Genomic DNA, 23,992 nt, shown 5'->3' on the forward strand with positions numbered 1-23,992 from the left:
TCAAGCACAATTATTGGGTTTTATTGCTTCCACCTGAACAGTTTGTTCTGTGTGCGCTTTTTTGGGGGGGGGATGAAATTTGAGCTTTTCCTGGAATCGTGTGGTCTTCATTTTGGGTTTCATTTTAAAAAACAACGTGTAAACACAAACCCCCTAAACCCCAAAAGCATCATCTAAAACAGTGAAAGTCCTGGAAATCTTGCTCCTCACATCTGGACATTAAATGTATCTACGCTCATCATAAATAAATGTGAGTTTTTTGCAAGAACAAAGCCTAAAAGGCTAAATGAGGCTCATTTTATTCAATGGTATCACAAAACATTTAGCAGGGAATGCTGAAAAGAAATTTGCCCTTCTAATTTGTTTTTAGGGCCTCCTGGTGGCTGAGAGACCATAAATAGGTGTTTAATTTGTTTTATGCCTTTCGGCTAGCTCTGCGTGTTTAAGTGTGTGTGGTTATGTGTTGGTTTCACGTGCCTCTTAAATCAATAGATAGATACTTTATTGATCCCACAAGGGAAATTATTGAATATTATGTTTTTTTCTGTACGTGTGCGTGTTTCCTGGTGCTCAAGAGTAATATTTGAGAAGACACTGGGATTGTTTGTGTTAAATTTTTATACACATGATTATCTCTAACCTCACTGCATCTCCCTGCAGCTGTTTGTGCCTTTTATAGCACATGATGGCGGGATGAGGCTAAACAAACTGGAACAGAGGCATAACATTGCTTTTTATAGACTTTTTAAAGAAATGATTTATCTGTTTGTGTTATATGTTTCTGGAAAATGCGACTAGTGATGGTGGTATCAGTTGAATATTATTAAGGCAGAAAAATCACTGCAGGGCAAATCCATTTGGTTGTGCAGCCTTTCCTGACATGTATGAAGAAGGGCCAGAGCAGAAGACCAGCAGCAGTCATACATTTGTTGTGTCAGATGGGGTTAGGGGGTAGTTCAAATCTGGGACGATGAATGATCAGTCTGAGACCTGCAGCCTGTGGGGAGTGGGGATGGAGTGGGAGAATGGGAATGGGCAGTAGACCAGCAGCAGTCGGAAATGGATGCATTTGGTTATCTATAGTCCTGCTAATTCTAGGCTCTGTTAGAAGCTAAGCTATCCAACTGTTGGCCGGAACTTTTGATTCATTGACTAGAAACTGGAAACTGAAATCCCCTGAAATGCTGACAAAACCTTTGTTTTCGAGACGACTCCATCCAGCTGGCAGTGACGACCTTCGGTTGAATATTCTCCACCTGTGGACAAACACAAACCTCAAGGTGCTGGTGTACAATCCACCTGTTCACCTGCCCATAGTCCAGCTGCTCATGTGCTCTGTGAAGATGTCACTGTGTGCCTGTGTGTGCGTCCATCAGGATCATCCATATGTCTACTATCCACTGTGTTCACATGTTATTTGAGCAGTTTATATGCCTTTCCCTATTTCATTATTCATTATTGAGGTGAGCATCTATAGCAGATCTGGGCTGACTCACTGTGACTTGGCGTGTATGTGTGTGTGTGTTGTGAGTGTGTATAGCCCTACAGCATGACTCACTCACTGCTTTTAGACAGATGAGGACAGCGGTCTCATTGAGGGCAGCCCAGGTTTTATACAAGAAAAATAGCCACTTAGATTAGATTACGTGATACATTCTTCTCTCTCCTCCTTCTTTCTCTTTCACCTTTCCCCCTGCCTCTCTCTCGCTCTCTCTCTCTTCTTTTTAGTGAACACACACACACACACACACACACACACACACACACGTTCAGCTATCTTAGTGAGGACCTTCATTGACATAATGCTTTCCCACTAATTGTAACCCTGACACTAAAACCACATTTTGAGTCTCAAAAATGCCTTCAAACTCATGGGGATGGGCATTTTGTCCCCATAAGGGCTGCTGGTCCCCACAAGTATAGTAAACTTCCAATTTTTGGTCCCCACAAATATATGCAAACATGGTGCACACACACACATACACAAACACACACCTTCGCCCAAACTCAATCACCTACAAATGGAGCTATCTTCACGCCCTCAGGCAGGTGTCTATGTACACCTTTGCCTGTTGGCACAAACAGGCAAACGGGCACACACACACACACACACACACACACACACACACACACACACACACACGCAGACATTTAAGCCCAAAGAATACCTCATCATTTCTCCTTCTGATGATGGACTAAAAGCTCAGTATAATCTTTTTTTCCAATGCAATCCAACACTCTTCTCTGTCTGCTGACTGGGCATTATAAACCTGATATCTGTGTCCATTTTGTTTTTACCCCCTCTGTGTGGTTGTTAAGTGTCCATCCATGGTTCAATTGTGGTGTTTTGTATATCAATTATGACCACTGAACAGATCAGACAAAAAGCTAAGTTAAAAAAATAATCAAAAAGACACATTTAAGAGTATTTAAAAAACACTTTTAAGAAGAAAACACTGTCTTAGATTTATTTTCATATAACTGATTGGATACACTGATGTATTTTACAGTTTAGATGATTTTCCTTGGTTATGACATTGAGTAAACACTATAACTATGAATAGGTAGCATCATGTTTTTAAAAAAGTATTTTGGTGGTGAATTAAGCCTTTGTTAAACTTTGTCCATCTAAATAAGTTTTGTCTTCAGAGGTTGTTCACGAGGATGTTTGTGTACCCTGAATTTTATGGTCACCATATTTGTCTGCACAGCCACTGCACTAAAATTACACACGAGTTCTCCATGCAGAGAGTAGCACAAGACCAGGATTATACTCACTTGTTTTTGTTTTACTGCTTTCTAGTTCACATGGAGACAGCTTGGAGGAAGCATCCCATACGGAAAAGAAATAGTAAAAACTTATATGTGATTACTCATGAAAGTGGCCACTTTCATGAGTAAATCATATAAGGCTTACATGATTTACTCATGAAAGTGGCCACTTTCGCATTACTTTCATACATTGTTTTAGTAAGTATCCAAAACATACAAGTTTCATTATATAATTTTTCAAGGGATCTTATATCTGTTTTCACACTTATATGCTTTTCATACAAGTTTCACACAAGACAGATACAAACTTTATAAGATTTATATATATCTTTTCCATATGGGATGCTCAGTGGGTGCCCTTGTAGTTGTGGCTGCATAAAGAAATGTGCACTGAAACACTCGTGGACCTTTTTGTTCTCACTGAGACAGAAAACATGCTGCTGGGGTAAAGTGAAGAACCACTTGTCCTTGGTGTGTGCAGCTGTCAGAGAGCATCTCTGCACGGCAGTACAACCCTTAAATCCTTGAATGCAATTGATATCATAGCCATATCTGTTGTGTGTGTGGAAAAATAGGAGAGGTTGTGTATTGGTCTGGACTATATACGAAGTCAGTCACTCCCAGTTTTCTGCACATACATCGTGTCTTTAATTAATGTTTGAATTTTTAGTCTGTGCATTTGTTCATTATATAGTGACTAAAATCAAAGCAATCTTGCTGTATGCATTGTGGTGCTGTGGTTCAGGAGATAGAGGTAGGCATCTACCAATCAGAAAATTGGTGGTTTGATCCCTGGTTCCTCCTTGGCCTTGGACAAGATAGTGAACTCCAAAGTGCCCACAATCCATCCATTGCAGTGCAACTTTATGCTCTGTTTGTTAGAAAGCACTAATGAATGTGGCTTGTAGTAAAAAGCACTTTGACTGCTAAGTTTGAGTAGCAAAGTTCTGTATCATTCCATCAGTGCACAGTGCACTGGTGGACAACCGTACTCTGTCTCAAAGATAGATAATGACAACATTCTAAACAACAATTAGTGCCAAATATCTTCCAAATAAATACTGGAACAATCACTAGAACTGCAGCATAGACTTCTTAGTCTTGCCTCTCTGTGCAAAATGGGTTCAAAAACATAAACAACTGTAGGATACTGTTAGTCTGTGATTTGAACTGGGGGAACAAATCGTGGCAGGAACAGCCTGATGTTATTTGTATCCCACTGTAACTTTACTGTATAAAGACCTAACATCTCCAAAATGTCAGGAGTAGTTAGTCATTACAACAAGTGTTTGTGAACTAAAAACCAAGAGCCCAGCGCGTGCTCCTGACGCAGGGAAAAACAATTTCCCTGCGTCAGGGGAGACCTACCTTGGCACTTGTGCAGGTGAAACCAAAGGGCAGATATGCTTCACCATATTTTCTCGTCTTTGGCTTAGAATGAAGTTGGTTTGGAAACATATTCAGCTACACTGTTACAAAAAACATCTTAAAAAAACGGTAATATTCCGGCAGCTGGGGCGCCAAAATACTACTGTAAAATAACAGAAAATAACTTTCTCATGAAAATACAGTCATTTCCAGTAATGAAAATAGAGTTTGTTGCACTAATTTTACATGGGATTCTGCCTTTTCCAAGTGCTTTTAGACATTAAATTAGGAACATTTTAACGTGATCAAACAATGAAATTACCTATAAACAAGGTCAATGAATGTGGCAATATGAATCATAATACGGAAATGTACAGAAATATACAGTTAAATAATAATGGATTGCATGCCATATCGCACCATTGGCCCCTCTGGCCATCACCAGTAGGTGAAGAGTCTTGACCACAGACACAATACCGAGAGTGTCCGAGCCGGGGCTCGAACTGGCAACCTTCTGATCACAAGGCGAATTGCCAACTCTTGAGCCACGATCGCCCTAAATAGCAATGATAATAATACTTATGTGATGTAACACAAGCTTATAGGAATCACGTTATATACTTTTCCATAGCATCAAATTTGAATTCAACAGTTCAATCTTTCAATCATGATACATTTGTCAATGTATTTTAACAATCTAAATATGCATATGTACAGACAGATACATTTAATAATCATGAAAATTATGTTTTATTACATTACAGTGATTTAATGTTAATTTACATTTGAAATGTGAAATCACAGTCTATTTACGTAACTTTAATGATATTCTAGAAGAACAAAACTGTAAAATGCACAGTAAAATACTTTTATATTAGGATTTTTTCCTACAGTGCTGCCATACCCGCGACCTTGTGGTTGTTAGTTCACATTCATTGGCCGATGCTTAGCGTCATGTTATTATGTGTCCCAACATCCAATGGCATGTCACATTGTTTTCATGGCCACACCCTCACCCAGGTGCAGAGGCCTATTTCTGTTCAGGAATGTTGTGAATACTTTGAGATTTATATTAATTGCAATTCCTACCTCTACATTTATTTTTTAAAATATATAATTAGCACAGCGTGGCCGTGCAATGTTTTTTTTTTTTTTTAGTTTTTATTCCTATTAATTATATTTTCACTTGTTACCTATGAATTATTGAATCAGACCTAGATGACATGAAATTTTCAGCACAATTATAATTCAAATACTTCTTTAATTATTGATTATTCTCATTAATTTTCGATCATTTTATATATTTTTCCATAGTATTACATTTGGATTTAACAGATCATTCCCTCACATAACAGACAAATATTTGTGAAATTATGATACATTTCTGAATGTATTTTTACAATCTAAATATGCATATGTACAAAAAAAATATATTTAAAAAACAAGTAAATTGTGTTTTACTATATGTACAGTGATGTTATGTAATTTTACCTTTGACATGTAAAATCACAGTCTACTTATGTAAATTTCATGATATTCTAGAAAGACAGTACAAAACTGTAAAATATACAGTAAGATAGTTTGACATTACTCTATTTTGGAACAGTGTATGCTTCATCTCCTGCTTTGCATTTGTGTGCTAGCAGTGTCCAAGCGTTTTTTTCCCCTTCTCATACCGCCCCCCCTCCCCCCCGCAATGGCTTTAAAACAGTTTAAAACAATCTCAGATCTTTTATTTTGCAAGGCCTTGGCTTGAATGAAATGTCCGTAATTAAAGAACAGATGGATCTTTGTATTGCAAAACAAAGAAGGAGAAAATGCCATGTTAAGCTGGCATTGCATCATACTGTTGATATAACCATTTGTTTGATCCAAAGAGATGATGTGGATTGAAAATGTGCCAGGGTGCATATCAGGGGAAGCTAATATCAGCGTGTGTAATTACTGATAGCCCAACGATCGCCCTCTGCTTGGATAAACCCGATTAGGATCGACTAGGCTGTAAGCCTCTCTAATCCACCGTAAGGAGAGAGGTATGGATGCAGGGAGGGAGGAAACTCAGAGAGAGACAGGGTGGCACATAGGGTGAAGGGGAGAAAGGGAAATAAAGATAAACAAGGTGCAAGAGGATGAAAAGCAGACAGGAACAAGACAGAGAGAGAGGAGAGAGAAGGCAGAGAAAAAAACAGGCGAAGAGAAGCTGCACAGTGTGTCAAAGCAGATCACTGCCCGCAGGAAAAACAGGCAACAACACAGCAAACTGAACTCCCTCCAAACCGCTTTTATCTCCTTCCACTGTGGTTTTGACCTTTGCCATTGCATCCGAGAGTTCAACCACATTTTATTTTAAATCACGTTCCTGCTCTGTTTGCAAAAAATTTTTTTTGTCTTTAATTTTCATTATATTCTGCAGATCTCTGTGCATGGTTGCTGTATGCACAGACTGTAGGTAGAAGCTGAAATGCAAAGTGTCTAAGTGCTGACTCCTCCTCCTCTGGCTGCATAATAAAGTCCAGTTTGTAAGTTTATCGGGTCACAGGGGCAGCTACTTAAGCAGAAAAACACAGAGATCCATGCCCGGTTACCAGAATAAGTTTGTAAGTCTGTAAGAAAAAAAGGCCCAGGTCTTTGATGGCACCTGTAAATGCTGAAGCAGGGTTTACCTTGAGAGTGGCAAGGTGAGAATTAAGTTGGTGGTATGTGATTAACACTGTCTATCAGCAAGATTACACAAAAACCACTAAGCTAAAGTTAATGAACAGATGGACAGGTGGGAATGGCAGAGGAGCAGACTGTTAGATCTGTATCCTTTCTCTCAAGAAACAGGACCCTGGCACTGAACCTCGGGGAAGATGTGCTTTTCTAGTTTAAAAGCTGCTTTGTTGTCTTTTCGTCTCAAAAGATGCTTTGCAAGACTTTATCTAATTACGGTCATCTCAGTTAAGTAAATTTGACTTGAAATAGCTCTTGAGTAAATGGAAGGGAAAAGAGAAAAGGGAGAAAAGAGCGTGAAAAGTAGGTGGGGGTATAAAGGAAACAAAGGGAGGGAATGTGATCAGAAAACACAGAGGAGTAACAGACTGGAAGAGAGACGCGTGAGAGGGAGAGAGAGTGAATGAAATAAATGCAATTTCCATGATCAGTTTAAGTTTGAGACCATTAGTCCCTGTACGTGTGTGTGTGTGTGTTTGTGTGGTGTGTGTGTGAATACACCGTAAACTTGGGGGAGCCACACAAAAGCCCACACATATGATGTGATACAGTAGATTCCCGTGATATGAACCCCTGTGTGGTTCTCACATACGGTATGGGGGGAAAAAAATCAATATAATCACAACTATAGTGTTACCATCCCATTTTTCACTCTCCCTGTGAGAGAGAGCACGCACTACATAAAAATTAATTTCATTTCAGCCTCAGATAAACCAGTGAGTGTCAGAACTCAGGCCACGCCTCTGTGTAATTTCCACTGTAAAAACTGAGGGAGAGTGAGAGAATCCACAGATTTCCTTGTCCTTTACTGACAAAGCTAAAGTGGCTCCACTTAACTGGTCAGAGGCCATAAATGCATTAAGAGTTTTCTTTGCATTAGCAGGCAACTTCTTGTGCAAACAACCACAACAGCAATCATGAGAAGTCATTTTGCTGCTGATGAGTCTGCAGCTGCTTCTTGAGGTTATAAACTTATAAAAGCTCTTTGAGAGAGGCAAAGTTTAAGTCTTTATTCCTTTTCTAAGGAAGGAGCTGATGTGGAGGTATGTTTCTAGTGACATTTGTTTGTCGGCAAGATTACACAAAAACCACCCAGCTGAACTTCATGAAACCTGGTGGAGAAGTGGATAGCGACCAGAGAAATACCTCAATAAATTTTGTTGTGAATCTGGTTTACTTTTCTTAAAATTACAATATAGTACATTGGCTTTGGTGAATAGCTCTTGTGTTTTTAGAACCTCTGGCTTACACATAACATTGTTTAACATCATTTATTTATTGCTTATAATTTGCATTAGTAACAACTTACTTGCTATAAACCAAAAAATAAAGAATACAGATAAAATAGTCCAAAACTAAGAAATAATAACGTTAAAATTGTGCTTTATTGAAGTAGTCTGCATAAGGAAATGTACTTAGTTGCTTCTACTGCTGTTCCAGAGATGGCTTAGCTGTAAAACTAGCATTGTCCTTGGAAAAGCTGCAATTTTGCCCTCACAACTTCTTTGTGTTTTAGTTTTTTATGATTACCTTGTCCAGTGAAGTTTCACTTCTATCAAAGCCAGCTAGATGCAGGGAAATGCATGAACAACTTACTGTCCAGAATAGTCTTTGAAATACTTTGGTATAGCTGCTATCTTTATTCATTTTTGCAGCATATCCAAGTAGTATAAGCTGAACATTCAGCCTTGCTGAATGTCTGAATGGAAGCAAACTCCTGCAGTGAGATTCTACAGTCTTGCAGAAACATTTCCAAAAGAGTGGAGGCTGTTCTACAAATGGAAGAGTGCTCATCTTCACAAAGAATATCTACATGTCCATGCACTTTTGTAAAATATATTCAGGGGTGCTTACCTGGCTTTTTGTAGGTAAAAGGTATCCTTAGAAGTGTATAACTTTATTTATAATAAAACTGTGTAATACATTAGTTGGCTTATATATTCAAATCTTCAAAATAATAAAGGTCTAAACATATTTCAGTGGAAGCCAGTACCACCTTTACCTCTGGCTACACATTTTTCCATGGATAGACAGAAGCCAACAGATTATGAGAAACATCAAAATATTTCGAAGGACTGAATAGTTCAGCTGAAAACACATTACACTATATTAAGTGTGGCATCCCATGATATACTAAAAACAAAAGTAGATTTATTTATGTCAATTTACCAGGCGGTAATGCAAACAAATGGGAGGCTGAAGCGTCTACATGGCCTTTTACATGAGGTACAGTGTGTGCCCCAGGCCATTGGCTGTACTGCCTTCAGACTCAGACACAACTTTCTTAAACAGATCAGGCACTTTGATCATTTACAGCATAAGTGCAGGGGGGAGCTAATTTAATGAACGATGAAAGCACCATGGTAAGACGTGACACTGAGCCTTCGTGCAGGACAAGGAGCTTGAAACTCGCTCAGCTAAATGGAGTACACAGTGTTTTTTTTAAATCATCTGGACATGTGCTTATCCTGCTCTGCTATGCTTCGCATGTGGTGAGGCCCTGAGGGGCTTCATTTTCCCCAATGCTTGTGGAGATAGGAATATGAGAAAATTTGCTACCAGGGTTTCAATCAATAACAACACTTATACTTTCTTTAATAAGATGAAAAATGTAAAGCACATTGCACAAGTCTTATGCCAACCCAAGTTTTGTAAATGTTTGCTTCCAAGGTGCCAGACTTTCTTCTTATTCTTTAAAGTGGTGTTGTTCAATATTTTTGTTCACCACTGCGCTTTCCGGGGGGGTTTCTGTGGACATTGGCTGCTTTTTCACCAATATTCAGTCCAGTCTTTGTGTCTGACCTTTATCAGGTAAATGTGTTGTCAACACATAACGAAATCTTCACAGAGAAGCTAAGATCAGATAATAAGCCGTATGCTTTGGCACTTTGGTAACTTGAAGCCTGTCAAAAACCACAAAATTTGTTCCCATTTATGAAGCGCAAGTATGTAAGTTCAATAAGGAAGATTAGTATTGACTCATCTGTCTGCTTTCCTACGTGGTTGGCTGTCAGTCTATTCTTTACATCACTTCCATTTTCCCACGCTGTAAAACTCAATGCTGACATCATTGCTTTAGTCCAGTCATCTTTCTACCAATCAGCCTCCACTCTATGTACTTTACATCGCACTGGGCATCTTTCATTCTTCCTTGCAGACTCCTTCATGCAACCCACCTCCTCCCCAATTCCGCCTCATGCAAACCACTCATCCAAGCCTCCATCTTATCTTCACCACCACGAGAGTCTAGACTGCGGAGCGAAAAACTTGACATAACTCAGGATATGTGCAGGGTATCCATTAAAACCATTTGAGGAAACTGGAATAAAACAGAAAAAAAATAATAAGTGGAATAAGTGGCAGGCCTAAAAAACTCTCTACAGCAGATGAACAGTATCCGAACGCCATGTCCTTAAGAACTAGAAGAAAATCTCACAAAGAACAGACCCAGGAGCTAAGAGTTGCATCTGGCCTCTTCAGAAATGTTCTCAGTGGAAGGGCGGATAGCAAGAAGCCTTTCTTAGTGAAGGAAGGGAAGAGAAACAGGGACAAAAGGCTGGGGTATGCCAGATTACATGAGAACTGGACTGAAAATTAGTGGCAACAGATCTTTTGGAGTGATGAATCCAAATTTGAAAATTTTGATTGGAATTCTCACTATGTACAGAGGAGGTCAGGAGAGAGCGTACAGCAGTGAGTCTCTAGGGCCAACTATAAAACATGATGGAGGCTCTGTCTGTCTGACTGGCATCGGCTTCATTTCTCATAATAACGATGCTCCCAAGTACAGTGCCAACGCAGTAACAGTATACCTGGATTCAAAAACACAGAAGGATCATGATCAGTCATGGATTGGCCTCCCCAGAACCCAAACCTCGGAGAACAGAATAAAAAGGCAGCCAACATCTGCAGAAGAGCTTTAAATGCCCTTCAGGTTGTACTGAGTAATAAAGTTTATCATAGCAAAGTTTCACTTTCTCCTAAAAGAAAAGCAGAGCTGGAAAAGAGATTGAAGAAGCACTTTTGGTCATACATTTGGTGGTTACTTTGAAAAATAATCGAACTAATTGTCACAGCACAAAATAACGTTTTATTTAATTCTCCTGAAAGTTAAACCGCCATCATTCCTGTTACTGAATTTTAGATTTTCTTTCACTGTTCACGTATTTAAAAAAAAAGCGACATAAAAAAGGAGCCTTTATTCTGCCCGCTGGGGGCGCTGTGTTTTCTCCTATCACTCTTGACATTAACGGGGTGCCACCAATCTCTTCCGGGTTCACTCCGACTCGCAAAGGTTGGAAATGAACCTATGAAGACATAATTTATGTACATAACCACGTTTCCCCGATAAAGGGAGAAGTTGTACTGTTATTTTTGGACCTGTGAGCTTTATTGAAGCTTGTAGCTGTTGAAGCCGCTGCTGGTTTAGCTCTCCGTGTAAGTTGAACATGTCTGCGGAGGAAGCGGACAAAACAGCCACCACTGATGCCAGCGCCGGAGACGAGGAGGAGGAATGGCTGTATGGAGGTAAAAACAACCACCTGACGTCCGCAGAAACGGTTCCTTCGAACCGACAGAGACGTGGAACACGATCTCTCTCGCTATGTTCCTAATTAACTGCTAACCAACAGATATCACTGTGCGCTATCCCGTTAATCACGAGCGTTAGCCTGGAAGCTAAGCTAGCAGCGGGTTTTTGGTCGGCCTGTTGTGGCTGCACCGCTCGAGTCAAATCATTTGAGTGTTACTCTGGCTTGTTATAACTTTTAACTGGACTATGAAGTGGCGTATGTATTTTCTGCAGCTCACCTTAGTTTTAAAACAAAACTTTAGTTAAATATATATTAGATAACGATAAATGAACTCAGTTGCTTTTAATTTCTATTCCAGATGAGTCGGAGAGCAAAGACGAGGATGAGGAAGCCAAGCTGAACGCTGCTGTCAGGTAACTATAATTCAATCTTAGCCTGGATTTAAAACAAAAACCCTCTGTGTGTAACACATTTCAGGGTCAACGAGCGTTGGCAAAGTAACTAGCAAAGGTAATATAGTTCAGTACAGCTATCACTTCTCACGAACTCTAGGAGTATTTAAATTTTTAATAATTTTTAGATTTATTGAGGTGGATTTCAGCTGATGCTGTATCCCTGGGGAGGGACAAAAGGCACTATTAATAGACACTCAGAGGTCACTTTATTAGCTGCACCTTGCAAGTAACTGGGTTGGACCGCCTTTTGCTGTCAGAACTGCTTTAATTCTTTGTGGCGTAGATTCAGCAAAGTGATGGATGATTTCATCTGAGATTTTGGTCCATGTTGACTTCATGACATCACACAGTTGTTACTGATGAATCGCTGTACATCCATGAGAATCTGATGAGATATAGGTAGGCTGTATCCTACCTGAGAACCTCAGGTAGGATATGGTGTTTAAATAATGCTCAGTTGGTGTTATGGGAGCCAAACTAAAAATATCTCCCACTCCATTACATCACTAACAATGCTAAGTGGCAGCTACAAGGCAGGATTTGTCAATGCTGTCATGATATTCGTGCCTACCATCTGAATGTTGCAGCAGAAACCAATTCTTTGGTTGGTTATTTGGTTATATGATCTACTGCTGCTGTCCTCAGCTTGAATCAACCTGACCATTTACCTTTGACCTTTGGCATTGAGAGAACTGGATAGTTTTTCTTTCTTTATTTTCCCAAGTCCATTCTCTGTAAACCCTAGAAATGGTTGTATGGGAAAATCCCAGTGGATTTCTGAAATCAGCCATGTCATGCTCCCAAACTAAAATCACATGCTAGATGCATTTACTGCTATGTGATTGGCTGATTAGATTGCTTTACATCTAGTATGTTAGAATATTATTGAAAAGAGAAAATTATGAGGATGTTGTTTGTCAGTCGTTAAAGCTACACATCATCTCTTCATTTATACTCTGCTACATGTGCTGCAGATGCTGATGGCACTATTGCTGCTGTCATAGATTCATTGATCCTACAGGGGGAAACTCTGTTACAGCAGCAGCACAAAGAATAAAATTAGTGTAATTTAATCTAATCTTGTTTAGTAAAGGTACCTCTGGCTCATAGTGAATGCTTTATAATGACACCATTATTAAATTATACCCAGCCTTCGACAGATTTATCGAACATATCTGTGACAGGCCAAAAATAATTTTGGCTTACTGCTATATCATCACTTGGGCTCCACCTAACATACAGACATCTTACAGTTACATTATGTGCTTAAATTTGAATAACAAAAGTGGTTAAACATATTAAAAAAAACCAAAACAAAAAAGGCAGCAGATCACATGAGTATGTGTACATATCTAGTTTAATTAAAAGCTACTAAGGGAGACTTAAAAACAAACGAATAGTCTTTTGAAACAATTTTCTCCTATTTTTTTTTTCTTTTTTACATACAGATAGATAATAGGACAAAATGTAACACCTTGAACTCTACAGTGAGGTCATGCTGTGGCAGCTTTGTTTTAAGTGACATTTTGGTGGCATGTTTTGTTTTTCTAATACTTGTTTTCTTTAAGATAAGGGTCACTGCAAGTAAATATAGTGTATAGTATAGTGATAATAAGTTATCCTTTGATTAAAAATTTCTTCCTTATTAGAATGGCCTCTGTTAGGATGTCAGTACTCTGATGACTGAATAGTTTAAAGAGTATGAAAATGATGTAAATCAGGTGTTGTGGCCTTCACAGTCACCAGATCTCCACCCAGGTGAAAAACTTTGTGAGATTTTGGACCCAGAAACTTTGGACTGAGAATAAATTTTATATTTGGTCTGTTGTGTCTAATGTTTTTTTTCAGTGCCCCTGCTGATGCTTCAACAGATGATGCTGCTGCGCACGCTACAGGAAATGGAGTTGCCTCTGAGGTGTGTAGCTTACATGCACAGTTTCAATAATTTTTGTTTGTTTTTATTACAAACTTATTTCCAACTCAATGAATGTTTCTTGTGTTGTTTTTACTTCTGGATTTTCAGGCCACAGGTGAGGCTGCAGGCGAGGATGTGGAGAGCGACAGCGACAGCGATGATGACGACGATGATGTCCGTGTCACGATTGGAGACATAAAAACCGGAGCGCCACAGTACACGTACGTTTGAGGCAAATTGTGTTGTTGTACATATTTTTACAGTTTGTGGCTGGTTTATATAAAAGCTGCTGGGTGAGGTTTCTGATTCGGAGATGGCTCATCACCTTGCTTGTACCTTCCTTGTGATGTAGCGTGGTGGTGTCAGCATCGTGCTCTGTGGGGTGCTTCTCAGGAGCAGGAAAACTATTTAGAATTTAACAAATAAATATTTCAAAAAGAACCTCGCAGCAAACCTCACAACGCAGCAACTTTAGATTAGACTATCAGTGCCACAGTAAATGTAAGGAAACTACGAACGTGGAGTCGCTTCAGGAAAATTCTGACTGTCCTTGAGTCTCTGAAATAAACAGAGATCCCAATTGAACATTTGTGAAGAGATCTGTAAGCTCCTCCTGAGAGGATCTGCCAGGAAGAATCTCAAATGTCATAATGACTTGATATGGGATCCTAATGAGTGAGTCAACACTAGCTGTTTGTACTACAAGCTTCTTAATGCTTTGACATGACGGAGTTAATGGACTTTTTGATCCACTTATAAAACAGGATGCTTCAGTGAACACATAAGTTCAAGTGAGCTATCAACAGCTAAATAAATGAATTTGCTGAAAAACTGAAAGGGTAATGTGAATATGATAATTGTAATTTGAAGTTTATGTTGGGATGTTTCATTCAGAGTCTTAATACTGTTGCTTTCCTCCCAGAACTTATGGAGCCCCACCTGTCAACCTCAACATCAAATCAACAGGCTCCAGACCTTATGGACAAGGTGTCGTTCTCTACTGGCTTAATCTCTTTTTCCCTGAATAAAAACATACAATAAAGACAGTTTGCCTGTTTCATTACTGTAATGTCATCTTGTAACTTGTTGTATTGTTTATTTTCAGTTTCCGCAAAGCTGAAGGGAGTGGATCTCGATGCACCTGGAAACATTAACGGTGTTCCAGTGCTAGAGGTGGACATGGAGTCTTTTGAAGAGAAACCATGGAGGAAACCAGGTGCGTGTGTGCTTGTGTCTGTGTCTTTGCTTTTATAGACAAAATATTTAAAAGCCAGAGGCTGCCTCCAAAGGTGAGTAAATAAGCATTTTATATCATATGGAGAAAAAATAAATGTCTTACAGATTTCATTTTTACTACCGATCTCTCTCTTTTTAAATGCTTTTTATTGTGTTAGAAATCAAACACACAATTTATTATTATTTTTTTTTACTCTAGTGTTCCCCCTTCCCAAAAAAATCTTCTATAGTAGAACAGCTCCAGCTAAACTGACCGAAAGAAAACATTGAGTCTACGAGATCTAGGTAGAAGAATTAAAACTTGCAAGATTTCTGTAGGTGAATCTATGAAAAGATTGTAAACAGTAGCCTGCTGTGGTGTTTGTCTATGGAGCCATCATCTTTCCACTTTCTGTAGCTGTACGACTCATGGTTGGTCTTCCAAGTATTGCCAGCCTTAACAAAACGCTACATGGTGGAGGCACTCTTGCTTTGTGGTCATTAACACCCTCTAATCAGAGCCTAAAATGACTAGCGTGGTTGTGCATTAGTCCTATGCACAGCTCTGCAGACCATTGTCTACATTTTGTATCTGCTTAATGTCACGGTCTGTGACAAGCAGAAGTCACTGCTCCTTTTATCTTTTGCATCAAGAATGTAGTAGAGATTTTCTTAATATTTTAGACACTACAGTGTGTAAGTTGCACGATGTTTGCTGTTTAGTACACAAATATGACCATGTGTCTCTAATTCCATTCCATAGTCCATAATTGTTAGTCAACAGAAATATGGTATTAATTTTTTAAACTGGTTGCTATTCCTTCCTTTTTGAAAATTGCAAGGTTGACATCGTGGATCCAGTCTTAGCTAAATCTGTAAATCCATATTTGCTCCTCAGTAAAAAAAAAAAAAAAAAAAAGAAAAGAAAAAGAAAATCAGAGCACATCTGATTTTTTTTACAGAATTTCATAAAATGTGCATGTTTTTTGTTTTTTTGTTTTTTTTCTATGTAGGAGCCGATCTGTCAGACTACTTCAACTATGGCTTCAATGAAGACACATGGAAGGCTTACTGTGAAAAACAGAAGAGGCTGCGTATGGGCCTGGAGGTCTCTACAGTTGGCTCAGTGACAAGCAAGATCACTGTAAGATATCACTGCACCACTGCTGGCTCTGTCTTTGTTTGTTTTTGTACTTCAGCTCCTGCTTCCACCAACCCTCAGTTTCTTTTTGAGCATTTTATTTGACTTTATACAACGTGTAAATGCCTAAACGTTAGCAGATCTAACGGCTAAATGTTTCATAGCTGTTCCATACAGGTCACAGGGCTACGTAACTTAAAGGGGAAAGCTGTCTGACCTCACTACATGTTTTAGCTTTTGTCTTCAGTTAACCACCAACACAGAGCATGTGGTAATGTGGCTAAATGAGTAAAGGCTTGCATTTTTAGGAGGCAGGTTCTACAGGGTGTTCACACAGGAAGCGATTAGCAATGTGGTAGCAACCAGAGTCAGTGACATGCTTTGATGTCAGTTGACCTACAGGGGAAAGAATAAAGACATTTATGTCATGTTATTTTTGTATCTAGGTATTTTCCTGGAAATCTACCAGCATCTGAATTTTAATTGTAAAAAATATAGCCAATGTGTTTCCAAAAACATGCAGCTACACAGTGACTTCAAAACCACGATGACAAATTTAGAATTTCGTGTACTGCTGCATGACCATTGCTTGACCGTATCTACTTTAAAATCAGCACCCTTGTTCTCCTTCAGAAGATGCATGAATTTTTTTGTGTGGCTCTTTTCCAGGTTCAGCAGGGCAGAACTGGTAATGAAAAAGACATACCCAGTTTGCCAGTTCACACCTCAAAGCCAGACTTCACATCTCCTGTCAGCTTGTATAAGTCTGCTGTCAGTCAGGTCACCAGGTAAGACTCCTGCCTCTACATTCACATGTTTAATATTTGGTAGAGAAACACACTTACAGTTTTTCAGTAGAGGTTAAGCGCACAGTGAAATACATAATCCAGTTATGGGGCTAGGGAGGGTTGGATGAAGATGCTTAAAACAACCACATACAGTTAACTGGCCATCTTTAACGGAAGGACGAGGAGTAAATTGTTGATGGTTTTGGTACAAGAAAGTTAAAATTTCATCAGTTTATTGTGTTAACAGTTTTTAAATCCAACATTCGCAGGCACCATCTTGGGTCATAAGGAGACACAAACACACTGGGCCACTTCCAGAATAATCACCAGTGTGCCTGTGGTTAAAATGAGGCGCCTTCCCATGGTTTTTATTATGTGTGTTACTCTCATTACCCCTGTCCTTTGTCTCAAAATGGTAGGATCTCTCCCCCTCAGTGGACTGGCCCGCCTCCTCAGGACATGTCTTATTATACGTAAGTGGGCATGGCCTTGTCCCTCCAAGGTTAAGGGGGCCTGATGGGAAATGCATAGATGTTTAAGGAATGGGCTTCTCTGGGTGCTTTTGAAGCCTCAAAGACAGCTTGATTTTCATTCTTGTTTCTTTCTGTTTGTGTAGTTGACTTGCATGTGTCTTTGCAGCTTTACAGCTTAAGCAAAAGAGAAGAAATGCTAACAGCAGGCCAGTTAACTATGTGAGGTTCTCATATCATATTAAAAAAGTTATTAGTTTCATTAATAATGATATTTATTTTAGTTGTATTGTAACAGTATCAGAAACTAACTTTAAAATATAAAATTAAACTAAACCTCCTAGGACCTGGTGTATGTGGACATCACATTTTGGGTTGTCTAGACAAAAATACTAAATTGTGCTCTACAAGGGCCTGATATCCACTTACGGGGACATTATCTTGCCACTGTTCTATCAAAATTTAAAACAAGTGTCCTCATTTGTGGATCTCATTTTTGTCATAAACAAAAATCAGGTAATTCTTTGTTTTACATTCATCGGGTCCCAATCAGCCCAAATAGCAAAGAGAAATTGAAAATGCATGCATGGAAGAGTTCGGGTCTTAGGAGGTTAAAGCTAATAAAAATGACAAATACTTTCAACTCAAATAGGTGGAAAATCCATTTAAAGATGGCTTCTCTTTTTAAACCGCTATTTTCTTAAGTGTGTTCTTTAATGGTGTTATAGTTTTTATCTGAGACCCAAAAGGCTGATTTAACCAAGCGTAAAAAGAAAGTTACAAATTGTTTTAGATCTAAACTTTGGCTGATTGTTGCAGATATGATGGTGTCATGGTGGCTCTGCAGCTAATTGAATTTTAATTTCAGTTAGAGTGATGGCTTCTGCTGATTTATCAAAACAAGATAATCGAAATAAAACAATAATTGTGCCAAATTTTGTTGTGTTGTAATGCTCTAAAAGTCCTACATCACTTCTTGGCAAATTCAAATTTACTTATAATTTAACGTAAAAATTAAATTAATAGTGTTTATCTCTAAATTTAAGAAGAAAGTGTGAGTATTCATGGTAAGTAGCCTTTATCTCAGTGTTGTTGTTTTTGCCATAGTTAATGAGTACTGTCGTTATGTATGCTGGTAAAACAGCATAAATAACCATACGTACCCCTGGTTTACTAAATTACCAGACAGAAACTGACACTTTTTGGTGAATTTGGCTTGTAATTTATTTGCTCATTATTTTTGACTGTAGTACATTTGAAAGTAGCTGGAGCCCATTTTCTTTGGATCCTGCTCGGTACCATAATGTAAATTTTTAAAAAATTGTCCTTTTTTTTTTTTTTTTTTTTTTTTAGGAAATCGAGCGGCACAATCGATGTGATTGGTGGACAGTTGGCAACTATCAGCAGAGTTGAGGGTCGTCGCCGACATAATCTAGAGGGCAACAATATTCAGGTACAAGCAAAAACAGAAACTCGCAAGAAAAACCTCCAGTTATAGTTTGTTTATGCGTCTTTCACAGTGAACATAAGGCCTGATTTAGATTTCTGTGGGGATTCTTTTTGTAGCTTATGATGTAACCTACATAAGTGGCCAGCATTGTTGTTGGCATTTATGCTCGTGCTGGTGTGTTAATTATCTTGTGGTCGCGCCCCAGTGTTTTATATGCACACCCAGCCGATAGAAACAAATAAAATGCTTGGACTTTTTTTCCTTCATGGATTCCCACTCTTTGTTGTGGGTTTTGTTTTTCATTTTTAGAGGCAAACATTTTTTCTTCTTTGTATGTTCCCTCACATCCATTAGGATGGTTTCAGCAATCTCCCTCTAGGAATTTGCTGACATTTGTGAGTCCTTCTATGAATCGTATTCCTTATACTGAGCAGTGATTGTTATTCTCTCACTGATGAACTCAAAAACAGCAGGGAAAAAGTAACTGGAAATGCAAAGGGGAGGAATCGACAGTACTGACAGTAGTTCGGCACTTTGTCCACCTGACATGTTTCTAGTGAGGTGTACACTGGGTTACGCCTCAGGATTTTAGAAGGCTTTGTGGTTACACAGTATGGCAAACTCAACTTCTGATAGCATCAGTCAGCTGTTTTTAGTATGTCGACAGACATTAAAACTGTGTGATGTTTGCTCTCTCTGTGTTCCTCCTCACCTCTCTGTTGTTGTGCAGGTGATCTCTGAGCACTCGACATCAGAGGCTGAACCTGCTCCTGCTAAGATTCCCACATTCTTCCCTCCCGGACCACTTCCTCCAAACATTCCCCCACCGCCATTTCTCCCTCCGCCACCAAACGTCAGTACTGCACCTCCACTCATCCCCCCACCCAGTAAGTTCAGTTTACTGTTTATCGTTATTATCATTATTATCATTATTATTGTTATGCAATATTTTCAGCATGTTTACTCTCTTCACTCCTTCTGTTTCTTTGTAGGGTTGCCCATTACTGTCCCTCCTCCTAGTTTTCCTCCACCAACTAGTGGGCCTCCTCCTTCTATCATCCCCACTATGGACAGGTAATGCGTCTGTACACACATACACACAGTTGCAGTTCAACTCTAGCACTTTAAATATGGATGTTTTTAAAGCTAGTGCAACATCATAATGTATAGCTTGAAAACAACTTGACATAACATAAATATAGACATGTATTCACAAGTGTTTTCAGCTGCATTTTACACCTGTGCACACACTTTAAGTCCATTTACTTCTTTGTACTACCCCAAACGTGCACTGGGGCACTGACCTGCAATTCAGTGACACTGTATAGGTATTATATAAAAGGTTTGTTTTGGCCTTTTTCTTTCTTTTTTTTCTTTTTTTGGTGCAAAGTTTAAACACACACACACAGTTATTCAAGCTGTGCAACCTTGGGTTAATGTCTAAGGAAACACAGCCTCATGTTTTTTAATGTGTTTTCATTCAGTTCTAAAACTTGAGAAAAGGTATGATGACTATATAATGAAACATAACAATGCCATTGGATGCTATATGACTATATGAACAGTAATCGTTGCGTCAGTGAAAAGGACAACACGCGCACACACATACACACTGAAGTAATGTTTCGTTTCTGTGTGTTTTCGAAGCAGCCATCCAGGAGGTTATGATGGACGCTCTGTTCCTCCGTATCCGTTTCCTCAAGGTACAGACCAATGTAATCTGGTGCTGTCAGTGACAGATGTGGCAAACGTTACGAAAATGCATGTTGATGCATACATTTGCACCATCACCATTTGTCGTTACATATTTTTATTTAAATGAACTCCAGCTTTCCCTCTTATTTGTTTTCAGGTGCTTACCCTCCCCCCATGGTTGGAGGTGTGCCTCCTCCTTGGCCTCCGATGATAGATAACTCCAAACCTTGGGACTATTATTCCCGCCGAGATGACAAAAGAGACAAGGACAGAGAAAGACCCAGAGAGAGGACACATGAGCGGGAACGAGAGAGGGAGCACAGCCCTTCAGCTATGAGCTACACCAGGTACACCAGCGGGACAAAAACAGAGTAGTGAATGGGCTGCTGGGGGATTTGAATGGCATCTGTAAAGCCACAGAAAGGGATAAACAAATAATTTGAGCAGTTTCTTTTCAGCTGTTCGTGGGTATTGGTGTATCAGTGATCATACATATAGTCGTCACGCGGTCGTCAAACTCATCACAAATGTTACCGCGAGCAAATTAAGAGTAATAAAAGAAAAGTGAACAATCGATGTTAAGACGCTGCTTTAAACAGAGACTGAGTTGTTTTATATGTAAATGAAGTAAATTCTTCCTTCCTTTTCGTCTTCTACAGCGACGAGGAGCGGTATCGGTACCGTGATTATCAAGAGCGTGGTTACGCAGAACGCCACCGTGACCGTGCAAGCCGGGAGAAAGAGGAAAGACACAGAGAGAGGCGGCACAGAGAGAAAGAAGAGGGGCGCCACAAATCCTCACGCAGGTAAATGAACCCAGAGTTTTTCTTTCACCCCTGTTGTGTAACTAGTTTATTTGCCAAACTGGAGCATTTTATTTATTTGGTTAGTTTTCTGGTCTTTTAAAAGTGAAAGCCTGTCACATAGTTAACGCTGATGAAAGTTGCTCTCTGTTTTATTTATTGGGCTTAGTTTAACTCCTGTGAATACTATAAATGGATACTTTATGTAAATATTCATGCATTTCTGCAGACAACAAATTTTGATTCTGGAGGTTCTGTGGTTTCCTGTTCAGGGCAATCATATATGAGCAGGCAAAAAAGGGATTGCATTAAATAAACTCTATTGCAATTTTTTATTTTTAGAACTAATGAATAATATCTGTATCCTTAAACACTGATCACTGGGAGGAACAGGAAGTATTAGTCCTGATACACACCAACAAGTCAGATGTCTATTCATATTAATGTACAGAATTCACCTGCTTGCTGCTACTACTGCACATTCACCCAGTGTATATACACTATATGTCTGTATATATATATATATATATATATATATATATATATATATATATATATATATAAAAAAATAATGTTCTTCCTCTACACCCCCCCCCCCCCCCCCCCAATTTTTGCACATGTCGAGGAGCGTGTCAGGCTACATTTCACTGTGTGTTATACTTGTATAACTATGCATGTGACAAATAAAGAACCTTGAACTTGAACTAAACCAGAAGCCCTAAAATATTGGCTGTTATTGCGTAGACAACACACACAGGGTTCCAAGATGATTGGACTTTTAATCACGTAGCGTTGGTGTTCTAGAGCTAAGCTTATGCTGTGAAATGAAATGTAAACATGTGAGTTAAACAGAAATATTTTAGCTTTTACGAATTTTCAGTTGTTCCATATGAAAGTAGAGTTTAAACTAAAAGCAGTAGCAGCTCACGAAGTGTTAGTTTTATCGAGATCTGTCCTTCTAAAACGTTGAGATTCAGTGTTTTTAAACAATTAAAAAGTCAGCTGTAAACTGAAGTCACAGTTTACAGCAACAACAATCCCCCCCAAGAATTTTCAGACAATTTGCTGACGTCATTAAAAATGTCATATGTGTGATATGAGGATCGAAATATCAGAGGAACAAAATTGCTCAACTGACAAACCCTGAAAATATGAAGGTTTTTAATACTTTATTTTCTTTCCACCTCTCCGCCCTGTCTAACCCACGGTTCCTCTCTTCATTCTCCGTTGTCTTTGCCCTCTCTTCTCTATTTCTCTTCTTCTCACCTTTCATCTGTATTGATCTCAACCTTTTTTTGTCCGTGTCTCTTTTTCACCTCCTCTTCCTTCCCATCTCCTTACACCTGCCCTTCTCTTCCGATCATTTTTTCTCTCTCCTGTTCTCTTCACCTTTCATTAGCAGCAGTAGCAGGAGGAGGCACGACAGTGAGGAGGGGGACAGCCACAGACGGCACAAACACAAGAAGAGCAAGAGGAGCAAGGAGGGCAAAGAGGCCAGCGAGGAGATCAGCGCAGACCAAGAGAATCAGGAAGCCATGGAGTAGCGATGACCACTTCCCATCTTTCATCCCTTCATTTGTCTCCATGCTGACCAGAAAGGGAGAAAATGAACGAGAGACCAAGAAAACCAGAAAGTGGCTGAGTGACAGATGGACCTGTCACTCTCCTCTCCATCAGTCTCCATTCTCCTCCACCCTGCTGTCATTCACCCTCACCATCACTTCAGAATAAATGGAGCAAAGGAGGAGGTGAAGGAGGAATGGTCATTCTCCTAACCCATCTTTTCCATCTGATCAGGCAAAACATCATTTGGTCTTTAACCACCTCATTTTTCTCTCTGCCCCTTCTTTCAGAGCACTGCTGTAAATCAGGCTCAAAGATTTCACTGTATAGTCGCTATGATCAGCAGAATTTGCTCTTCTTCTGTTGTTTGTATGTTGTCCATTTGTTCTTGTCCCCAATGAAGACTTCCTTAGAAAGCTGTCAGTTAAGTTCAATTAAACACTTTTTGATAAGATGTCTTTTTGTGACTTTCTTGGAATAAATACTTGTCTACTGTTTTCATTTCTCCAGAGCCTAATAATGTTTGTCATTTTTAATTTTATAGTCTCCCCATTATGCATCTTTAGCTCACAAATTTATGAAGTAGAAAATATGTATGGTTCTTTTCAGATTAATTAAAGAGGACTTCATACACACTTTTCTATATTTTTATTCCTGGACTTTTTTTTTATATAAAAAACTTTGCGTGATTCAGTCTAAAAATAATGCTTATTTATGTAACGATGAACTTTGGAGTAGTCCCTCAGTTCATCCATCACCTGAATCCAGACTTGGGCCTTTAGACATCTTTCTTCTGACGGACTGCATCATAAAAGACGGAGGTCAGGTGGGTTGGTTTTTCTCTGCTCATAAAGAAGCTATAAGGAGAAAAAAATGTCTTAAGCTGAGCATTTTGAAGTTGATGTGTACCCTATGCACACAAACTTTATTTAAAAAAAGGAAACTTTAATGTGAGGATCAACCATTGAAAAAGTACATGACAAAATAAAAATCACAGTGGACCCTCTTTGACTTCAATCATTGAGTTCGTGTAGAACAGGCGCTAATTCCAGGCCTCAAGGGCCGGTGTCCTGGGTCAACACACCTGAATCAAGTGATTAGTCCATTACGGAC

At 39.1% G+C, this 23,992-nt stretch overlaps 1 protein-coding gene across 6 annotated transcripts; it reads left to right on the forward strand.

Annotated features, from left to right (window-relative positions):
• Window positions 1–11,098: 11,098 nt before the first annotated feature.
• Window positions 11,099–23,885, forward strand: fip1l1b (FIP1 like 1b (S. cerevisiae)). 6 transcript variants are annotated; one of them, XM_085277041.1, is made up of 16 exons: window positions 11,099–11,379; window positions 11,743–11,797; window positions 13,688–13,754; window positions 13,863–13,975; window positions 14,677–14,741; window positions 14,860–14,970; window positions 15,983–16,113; window positions 16,780–16,898; window positions 17,318–17,371; window positions 18,722–18,821; window positions 19,549–19,705; window positions 19,811–19,892; window positions 20,466–20,521; window positions 20,671–20,860; window positions 21,173–21,319; window positions 22,716–23,885. In XM_085277041.1, the coding sequence occupies exons 1-16, from the start codon at window positions 11,301–11,303 to the stop codon at window positions 22,858–22,860; spliced, it is 1,671 nt and encodes a 556-aa protein (XP_085133167.1). In that variant the 5' UTR covers window positions 11,099–11,300; the 3' UTR covers window positions 22,861–23,885. The 6 variants fall into 6 exon arrangements, with proteins under 6 accessions (XP_085133167.1, XP_085133169.1, XP_085133170.1 ...); XM_085277043.1 differs by having other exon boundaries at window positions 22,719–23,885; XM_085277042.1 differs by having other exon boundaries at window positions 11,100–11,379; window positions 20,469–20,521.
• Window positions 23,886–23,992: the final 107 nt, after the last annotated feature.

Source organism: Mchenga conophoros, linkage group LG6 (assembly GCF_057382185.1).
Source record: "Mchenga conophoros isolate Kocher_MC1m ecotype Shallow Benthic linkage group LG6, M_conophoros_male_GT1.1, whole genome shotgun sequence".
NCBI classification, from domain to species: domain Eukaryota; kingdom Metazoa; phylum Chordata; class Actinopteri; order Cichliformes; family Cichlidae; genus Mchenga; species Mchenga conophoros.

Bases quoted from the DNA above. Each gene is read 5' to 3' on its own strand.
- fip1l1b (XM_085277041.1), top strand. From the start codon at position 11,301: ATGTCTGCGGAGGAAGCGGACAAAACAGCCACCACTGATGCCAGCGCC. The intron at 16,899-17,317 runs GTAAGACTCCTG...TCAAAATGGTAG, and splicing joins GCTGTCAGTCAGGTCACCAG to GATCTCTCCCCCTCAGTGGA. The intron at 21,320-22,715 runs GTAAATGAACCC...ACCTTTCATTAG, and splicing joins CGCCACAAATCCTCACGCAG to CAGCAGTAGCAGGAGGAGGC.